Below are 9,518 nucleotides of genomic sequence, written 5' to 3' on the forward strand. Positions count from 1 at the left end.
TGAAAAGAAGTTAGGAGGGATAACAAGGAATTACCTTGTTTACTAATATTCTTGGGCAATAACTAAGACTGGGGAGGGCAGCACAGAGCTTTAAGAGAATTAGGCAGACTTTGCCAGCTACTGTGTTTTACCAGCTAACTTTGTTTTTGTTTTTGTGGCTTTCTTCTCCCTTTAGGCTGTATCAGCTCTCCAAAGCTGGGAAACTCTGTGTTCCAGCCATGAACGTCAACGATTCTGTTACCAAACAGAAATTTGATAACTTATACTGCTGCCGAGAATCCATTTTAGATGGGTAGGTTGAAACGTATAATTATTCAAATTTATAGGGGGTATATTTGGGTTGGGTTATAATGTTAGTCTGATATCCCTCCAGTTTTGCCTCCTGGTCTTCCTATGGCTTTAAAAGTTTGTTAGAGGTGTTCTATCTCATACTGAGCCCAGCCAACTTCCAGTTGAAGTTCTTATGGGGCTGAGCCCATTAAATTTTCAGAGGGACTGTATTTGAGCTAGTAATGTTTGAGTTGAGGCTTGTCTGTTTCCACAGCCTGAAGAGGACCACAGATGTAATGTTTGGTGGGAAACAAGTGGTGGTGTGTGGCTATGGTGAGGTAAGTAGCTGGGCCTCAGTGTCTGCCTTTTCACAGACTTGTTAGAAATTTTGAGTGAAGGAGACTTGTGCTGTCAGTGTAGAGTCACTGATGCAGGGTTTTAAATATGCTTTTAGATAAAGTGTCTCAAAATAGTAGCAAAAGTCCTTTATTCAGATTTATGAATAGAAACATATAGAACGAATTGAGTTTTCAGATTTCATCACTTTGTCTTATGGTATGGAATGTTGGCATCATTTCCGCCCAGTTATAACAGTAACCTTTTCATTATGAGACTTAATTCAAGTAAATATGTAGCATTTTGGTCCCACAGGTGACTTAGTGGAGTGAAGGGTAAAATCTGAAGTGGCATATAGTTGATTATCTCTAAACTAGAATAGATGACAAGAGATTTTATTTATTGTCATAAACAGTGACCCACAGAAGTTTCTGAGCTGCTAGGCTGTCCTTGAGTGAGATGCTTCTCAAGTGATAGTTATCAGGTTTTCCTGGAACAAGAAACTAGAGGTTACAGTTGCTCTTCCTTGGTCTTGTTTCCTTGATGGTGATACTTCTATTTCCTTAATCTCTTTTACTATCCCAAGCTCCAGCCCTTGCTAAAGCCCTTGAAATGTCTGCTAAATCACTCCTCTAAGGGTCACAACATAATCAGGATCTGTTTCTCCTCTGCTTGGATTGGAGCATCTTTTCAAGGACTTGCTAGATGATTGTTGGTTTCAGGGAGGCTAATTCCCATCTCCCAGAGAGCCTATCTGCCTAAATATCCATGCCTGAATGGACCTGACTTCTTTCTTATGCTCTGCAGGTGGGAAAGGGCTGCTGTGCTGCTCTTAAGGCCCTTGGAGCAATTGTCTATATCACAGAAATTGACCCCATCTGTGCTCTGCAGGCCTGGTAAGAACAGCAGTAATACCATTAGGTTCACTCCAGGGACTTTATGTTTCTAAGAGTTTGATTATTGTATTAACCATTCCTTGGAGAAATTTTTCAAAGAAGGAGAAGGCTAAGATTGCTTTGTTCCCTGCATTGTAATCATAGGGCACTCATAGAGCTTCTTGGTATTTTCCCTTCCTGGATGGAATCTTGGGGAGTCTGAAGAGCCCAGTGTGTATAGTTTAGCACAGCTTATTACTACCATTCCAGTGAGGTAGCCCTGGATTTAACTTTAGAAAGACATTTAATTGTCTCATTTTGTGACCAGCTTCTGTCCCACTGCCTCCTTGCTTTTGCTTATAGTGTTCCTTCCTTTTCTTCCAGCATGGATGGGTTCAGGGTGGTAAAGCTAAATGAAGTCATCCGGCAAGTGGATGTCGTAATAACTTGCACAGGTAAGTGTCAGTGCTTTGGTGTACATGGAGGAGTATAAACTCTGAGGTTAAATCTTGAAAATGATCTAATTGACTTTTATATAAAGTAGGTAAGACCTGTGTTCTGTTTAAAAGTCTGAGAACTAGAGTAAGCTATCAGAACCTTAACATATTTTCCAGAACAAAGAGCCTTTTTCCTTGGTGGCTTTTTATCCTGCTTGATCTTAAAACCAAATAACTGAGCCTAAAGAGCTGTTTTGCAACGCACACTTCTTTCCTCACAATGTATACATGCTCTTTAGTGCCAGCAGACCTCTCTCCCATGTTCTAACTGAAAGCCAGTCAGTACCTTTCCCCTCTAGGATCTGTTTCCCCAGCCACTCTCCTTTACTTTTAGGAAATAAGAATGTAGTGACACGGGAGCATTTGGATCGCATGAAAAACAGTTGTATCGTGTGCAATATGGGCCACTCAAACACGGAAATTGATGTGGTAAGCCTTCTCTCATTGATTTGTTGCTAGGCCTTTTTTTTGCTTCCTTCCATTATAGCCAGTCAACTGCGCTCTCTTCCTTTCAGACCAGCCTCCGCACTCCGGAGCTGACATGGGAGCGAGTACGTTCTCAGGTGGATCATGTCATCTGGCCAGATGGCAAACGCGTCGTCCTTCTGGCAGAGGTGCACACACAGAAGGGTTTGGGCAGTACAGCACAAGCAATATGGTTAGAGCCATCCGGGGAGGGGCGGCAGGGTAAACATATTCGGCCTATGTTTCCCTGAATTCTGTCTTTGGATAGAGGTATATTTCTCAAATAGCCTGGTCTCCAAAATAGAATCACTCAAAAATATCTACTTTTTACTAAGTAACATACTACTTCCTGACCACAGCTGATTCTTCAGTTTGTCAGACTCAGATGGACTTGCAGAAAATAAGATAAAACCTAGAGTCCTGATTTGGAACTGTAATTCTTCCTCTACTAACTGAGTCTAGAGGAGTATAAAGTCCTTTCCAGCATTTGCGTGACTTGCATGACATGACAGAGGGATAACACAACTCATACCAGGGCTCTGTTTCAACTTTTCAGGGTCGTCTGCTCAATCTGAGCTGCTCCACAGTTCCCACCTTTGTTCTGTCCATCACAGCTACAACACAGGTATGTGACAAAAGGCCGGCTTAGCCTGCACTAAGATGAGTGGAACTGGGCCTAGATCAGAGTTCCAATGAGTGTGCGCCCTCCTGTGTTCTTATCAACCTGTTTTCTTCAGGTTACCAGTTGTCAAGATTTCGGCTTTCTCAAGTGTAGAAAATAATCATTAGGCAGAGTCAGTGTTTGTGTCCCTTTGGTTGGCTGTTTTAATTTAGAATATAGTGTTTCAGCTCAGTTGTATTTAGTCTCTTCTTTTATTAGGAACTAAACAAAAGCACCAATAATCCTCCTATGATGTGTGCTGGTGTTTATTACAGTCCAAGTCCTGCGTGCTGTCACTGTGGTAGATCACTTAAATATTTACCCCAAGACCCTGTTAAATCTAGTTCTTTTGTTTTTGTTTCTTAATGTCCCTAAGAAGTGTCTTTGTGTTTTTTGACCCTCTTTTCCCGCCTTAGGCTTTGGCACTGATAGAACTCTATAATGCACCTGAGGGACGATACAAACAAGATGTATACTTGCTTCCTAAGAAAATGGGTGAGTGAAAACAGTAGAAACCTATGTTGATCCCCAGACTGTTGCATGGTTTGATAAAATGAATATCATGAAAAGCATTGGATTTAGAGTCAGGATTCTAATCCCTGTTCTAGCACTTAGTGGTTTTTGGACCTCGGGACAAGTTCTAATCTCCATGAGCCTCAGTTTCTTTATCAGTAAAGTGAGAATAATACTAAGTATATTGAAAAATTGTAGTAAGAATTACAGCTAATGAGTAAAGGTGCTTTAGCACAATGGTTTAGGGTAGATGCTCTTATCCTGAGTAGCTTTATGAAGTTTAGTAAACTTACTAACACTGATTACAGCCTGGGACCAAAATGGGAGAAACAGAAACAAATACAGTTTTTATTGTCCATCTTCTATGAGATATACGAACATCTTCTGTCATTCCAGAGGTCAACTGTGTTGTGTTCACGTGACATAATGCATCATCTTTAGTTCTTTACCTTTCTGAATATGGTGCCAAAACCTCCCCTCTCATTGGTCAGCCCAAACCCCTGTCCTCTTAAAGCTAAAAACCTTCTTGCTGTTGTCCCCTTCAACAGCTTACCTCAGCTTACCTTTGGGTTTTGGCTTTTGGTTTTTAATTCATATTCATAAAGGTAAAAGCCCAGGAGGCTTATCTATGGAAAACTAATACATTTGTGCCAGCTGCCTTAGAAATCCATGATCCTAAGATTTGAGGCCTTATGGATCTTATCGTAAGTAAATGTTGATGACTTAACTCTTTTGACCTTACTGGTGTCCACTTTGATTCATAATTTGACTATGATCCAGCTAAGGAAGTTGCTGCAGGAAAGTGAGAATAGTACATGGTATGTTGGCCATTGAGGTGAACCCAAAAGCTTTGCCAGAGAAGAATGGGGAGGAACAAGTCGGCCCATTTTGTCCCGCTGGCAAATGGCTTTCTAAATGCACTCTGGATTACTGAGAGAAATACCTTAAAGGCAACTTTGAGGGTTTTTTTTAAATTAAGCAAATATTCCGAGTTTGATTCTTTCACAGTTATTCCAAGCCTTGTCCTCTCTCTCAAAGAAGCTTCAGATGAAAATAGGGGGAAGTTATGCCCTGAGAGGCATATTTGAAATGGAGTCTGCCCCCCTGCCGCTTTGTTCTTCCTAGATGAGTATGTTGCCAGCTTGCACCTGCCATCATTTGATGCCCACCTGACAGAGCTGACAGATGACCAAGCAAAATATCTGGGACTCAACAAAAATGGGCCATTCAAACCCAATTATTACAGGTAACTTGGGAGAAAGTAAATGAAAAGCTCTTCTCCCCAATATTAAGCCATGCAGGCTAGCCGGCTTTCTTAAATAGTGTTATAGCTAATTTTGAAGAGTACAAGAACTCTGCCCCACGCTAACAAGGTAAACAGAGAAATTGTATATCTAGTAGTAGATGTAAAGAAGTCAGCATTTTCTAAGATTTTGGAGCTTGAGCCTCACCCCCAGAGATTCTAATAGAGTTAGTCTAGAATGGGGCCCCGGCTTATTTTGTAAAACTTCTTCAGATTATTCTAATGTATTGTCAGGGTTGAAAACCACTGATGTATAGTATTAGGGAGCAGGAGATACAGCTAGAGATGGCATTGCTTGAAATCCTTTGGAAGCGCAGGGAGGAGCAATCCCTGGGGAATTACTGCAGGCATCCCTGGCCTGGGCAGGGAAGGACCCTGGAGAGTGTTCTCTGTTTTGGATTCTTTTCTTGGAACTCTCATGTGGAAGGCACAAGTACTAAACAGTCAATCTCTTTCTTTACAGATACTAATGGACCGTATTACCAAGGACCAGCCCACATGAACCACACAACTCTAAAAGAAATATTTTTTAAGAAAACTTTTATTTTCTTCTTAATCCTTTCCTCTTGATTTTTTTTTCCTATAATTTCTTCCTTGTTTTTTCATCTCATTATCCAAGTTCTGCAGACCACACAGGAACTTGCTTCATGGCTCTTTAGATGAAACTGAGATTGAAGGTTTCTCACCCTAGTCACTAAAGAAGGATTTTACTCTCCCAGCCCAGAAAGGTGATTCTTTCTTTACCATTTCTGGGGACTTTATAGTCTTAATTGGGTACCTTATTAACAGGAAATGCTAAGGTACCTTCTATGTGGAACAATCTGCAATGTCTAAATTGCCTTAAAAGAGCCCATTTCTTAGCTGCTGAAATCAGTGCTCTTTCACTTCTTCAGAGGAGCAGGGATGGTACCTACCAGGCAGGTAGGTTATATATAGGTGGTGCATGTTGATTTCCCCTAGGTGTTCCAAGCCCTGTTTCCTGTGTAAAGGTGGTATGTTTGGTTCAGAGATGTGTACTAGTGAGTGTCGCTTGTTAAGATCTGGTAGGCCCACTTGGATTTAGTACAGCCCATCCTCCACTCCCACCAGACCCTCTCATTTTCCAGGTTTTTATCCAGACTGTACTCTATTAAGTTGAATTTTGTCCCCTAGCATTTATTTCTAGGTTTTTCTGTTTGTTTTTGTTTTGTTTGTTTTTTGGTTTTTGTTTTTTGGTTTTGTTTTTTTAAGTAAGAAAAATGTTTAGTCTTAATACTGAGGAGCTGCTTGAGTGGTTAGTTGTTAATCAGTTTATCTTTTGAACCTTTGGAGCTAAAAGTGCAGAGTTGAGTCTAGAGAAATGCAGATCTCAAACTCTGATAATCCCTCTGTTTCTAGCCCATAGTTGATAGCATCACTGAACTGGGGCCATAACAGTAAATTTTATCAGCTCTGCCCCATCAGCTTGTGCTGAAAGCAAATTTCTTGAGCCATTACTCAGTATACAGCACTGAGCTCTGTCTTCAGGATTTATCCTTTAAGAGCAAGTTTCTAATCAGCTGTGCTTCTGCAATTTAGAATACTTAAAGGGAGGTAGATGTGGATGGGAGGAGGAATGATAAATTGGGTCAGGGTGAGGGAAATTAGCTCTGTATAACTTGTCTGGGACTTTAGGACCCATGTAACTTTAGTTTTACAGAAGCAGTACCACTTGATTGACGCATGTCACAGAAAGTTTATGAACTAAGACCTTAAAGGGCAGTTTGTGCATAGAGAAAGTAATCAGTGTGTCCTGGCTCACACTCTGAAAGAATCCTCAGATAAGAGAGATGTATTCCCATGCCATGCACCCTGCTTACCAGCATTTCTGCATGGTCAGGTGAGCCTTATGCTCATGAGCTTTAAGTGTATAATTATCCAGGATTCTAAATTCTCAACTTGTTCTAGCTGGTGATCCTTCAAAGTTGGGTCAGGCAGTAGTGCTAGATACTAGATATTTTCATTTCCCTATTGCCATTGATGAGAGAAGACAAACATTAATTTAAAAGAGAACTATAAGAAGGAAAGCTTTCACTCTGTGACTTCCTAGCAGGGGTCAGTGATCTTGCCAAAACGTTTTTCCCTCTCCTGTTTCTCCGTAACCAGCCCATTCCCACTCCTTGCCAGTGTGACCATGCTTCCTTCTCTGTAGATGCTAATGGTTCAGGCCCTTTTTCCCGAGGCGTTTAACCAGCCAATCAGAACAGCACATCCTTTAGGGGAGGTAACCTGGCCAACAGTGGTATCCATCGTGTGAGTTCTGCTGGAGGGAAGGGGCCCAGGTCCTGCTGCCCTCTGGCCTGCCCCTGCTCCCATATCTATTACTGTGTCCATAGGAATACTAGATAAGGGCTCCGTCTCTGTCAAGCCATGTAACAAAGGACACTGTGGGAAGATGTCTGGCGTCAGAGGGAGCGTGTAGAGAGCAACTTGGGAGGAACAAGTTTATTTTGTATTGAATGATTTTTAATGAATGCAATATTAATCCTTGCAGATGAGCAATAATCATTAAAGTCAATTAAAATGATAAGACCTTATTGGAATCCTGTGTCATTCCTGGTTGAACAGCAAAACTTTCATTAGAACCTGTTTTCTAAGAAGGGACAAGTCAGGGGTCAGTTAGCAGTATCTAAGAGAGATTTGTTTAGGACCTAATATGTAGAAGAACAGGCTGGATGCGGAGTTCTTCAGTAATATCTTAAAATTTTGTATGCCTGCTCTGTGCTGAGCATTGGGCCTGGACACTTTCATTCTGACTTCCCTCCAGGAGCAGACTTGCTGCCTAAAATTCAGGGCTCCTCACTTACACAGTCCCCTTATAAGACCCTGTACCTAATTCTTTTCCTTAAAAAATGCCTCCGGGCCTCCCTGGTGGCGCAGTGGTTGAGAGTCCGCCTGCCGATGCAGGGGACACGGGTTCGTGCCCCGGTCTGGGAGGATCCCATATGCCGCGGAGCGGCTGGGCCCGTGAGCCACGGCCGCTGGGCCTGCGCATCCGGAGCCTGTGCTCCGCAACGGGAGAGGCCACAACAGTGAGAGGCCCGCATACCGCAAAAAGAAAAAAAAAAAAAAAAAAAAAAAAAGCCTCCAAAGTTATGTAAGCTTCAGCCCCCCCCATACCTGTATCCATCTCTGAAGTTGTCTCCATATGTTCTGATTTAACAATGTATCTGTTAATATTGTTCAGAAGTAATACCTTTTCTATTTTGTTAAATTGGTCCCAAACAATGTTGATGTTTTCAGTGCAATTCTGTGAGGTTTTATCCATGCACATAAATCCAAATTTAAGACAAACTTCACATTGCCTAATCAGAGATTTAACCTTTTTTTTTTAACTGTTTCCTGAATCTGATAACTTTATAGTTATAAAAAGTTAATCTCTTATGATGGGGAAATATCTTGAAGTTAAATCTTTGAATATAAAGAATTTAAATGAACTGTTGACCCTATAGTTTTATAAATTTTTCAAGGTGTTTTTTATTGCCTACCATGTGCTAGGATCTGTTTTAGGTATTTGGGATACATCAGTGAAAACCAAGATCTCTTCCTTTGTGGAATTACATAAAACCTCAACAAGACTCAGCCTTCCCCTTCCCCTTTTTTCCTTTACCCACAATTCCACCATTAGATGGGGAAGGCATCCACATGGGTTCCCAGCCTGGTGTGTGTGGGTAGGAGCTGGGGGTGTGGCCTAGTGCTGGAAGTCATCCTACACTTGGGATGGGGAGGGCATCCATGCAGGGGAGGGATGGCAATGGTGGATTGGGTAGGAACAGGGAACTTGATTAAATAAGCAGAAATATTAAGGATAATGGAAGCCAGCTTTCTCATTTTTAGAGGAGATGTTACACATCAGAAACGGAAAAGACTAGAATAAACTCTGGTATTGGGTTTGAATATAAGGGGTGTTGGGTTGGTGTGAACTCATGAATTTCAACATAAAGAAATATAGGGGAGCACTGTCTACTAAGTGAGCCGTGGAGCAGCAGTTCCCCTCTTCCTCCAGTGCAGTGCATACACCTAGCATCCAGATTCAGGCACTACATTCTCCACTTAAAGGAGCCAGGAGTCTTTGGAGAAATGGCTGATTCCATGGCTGGGCAGGAAAAGTACAAGATGAGCAAGAAAGCAAGGAAGTACTCAAATAATTGCATGTCAAAAGGACACAGAAACCAGCCTTAAGGGACTTACTGGGCAAATCTGGAACAATCTGAGCGTCCAAATAATGGCTTATAAATCAATGAATAAAAGAAAACTATGAGTCTATACTGATATGAATGAATGAATAGTTTAATGAAGAATGGGATATGTAAGTGATTTCAAAGTACCTCTCCATAAAATATTTTTTAAGTACAATGGGAAAAAGAGGAGTTTTAAAATGGAGAAGCCTGGCAGAGTTCACCTTAAGTGAACAAAATGGGAAAAATCTAAGTCTTCCACCACTTGGTAGGATGCATTGAGAAGAATACAGCATCCCTTCTGTGATATTTCTGCCAAAGATGCAAAACCTGAATGTAATCATGAGGAAGTATAAGATAAATCCAAGTTGAAAATTGTTATTTTACAAAATAACAGGCCGA

The 9,518-nt window shown here is 41.3% G+C and overlaps 1 protein-coding gene and 1 long non-coding RNA gene across 3 annotated transcripts in view; one reads left to right on the forward strand and one right to left on the reverse strand.

Moving 5' to 3' along the window:
• The window catches only part of AHCYL1 (adenosylhomocysteinase like 1), a gene marked incomplete at its 3' end in the record, with an annotated part of 41,541 nt that extends 34,066 nt beyond the window's left edge, over nt 1-7,475 (forward strand). The window contains exons 8-17 of one of the 2 annotated variants that reach the window (XM_082616184.1): nt 176-292; nt 545-608; nt 1,414-1,502; nt 1,866-1,936; nt 2,313-2,407; nt 2,494-2,592; nt 3,000-3,068; nt 3,521-3,599; nt 4,743-4,863; nt 5,384-7,475. In XM_082616184.1, coding sequence (XP_082472310.1) covers nt 176-292; nt 545-608; nt 1,414-1,502; nt 1,866-1,936; nt 2,313-2,407; nt 2,494-2,592; nt 3,000-3,068; nt 3,521-3,599; nt 4,743-4,863; nt 5,384-5,390 — 811 coding nt within the window. Of the gene's footprint in view, nt 1-175; nt 293-544; nt 609-1,413; nt 1,503-1,865; nt 1,937-2,312; nt 2,408-2,493; nt 2,593-2,999; nt 3,069-3,520; nt 3,600-4,742; nt 4,868-5,383 lie in introns of those variants that run through there. The other variant, XM_082616185.1, reaches the window with a different exon arrangement.
• Nucleotides 5,678-8,593, reverse strand: LOC309801380. The gene is made up of 2 exons (XR_014293575.1): nt 8,024-8,593; nt 5,678-7,794 (listed from the first exon to the last, which is right to left on the reverse strand). It is a non-coding gene; the product is annotated as an uncharacterized lncRNA (long non-coding RNA).
• Nucleotides 8,594-9,518: the final 925 nt, after the last annotated feature.

The sequence above is a fragment of the Mesoplodon mirus genome (assembly GCF_964341445.2).
Source record: "Mesoplodon mirus genome assembly, chromosome: 3".
Lineage (NCBI taxonomy): Eukaryota > Metazoa > Chordata > Mammalia > Artiodactyla > Ziphiidae > Mesoplodon > Mesoplodon mirus.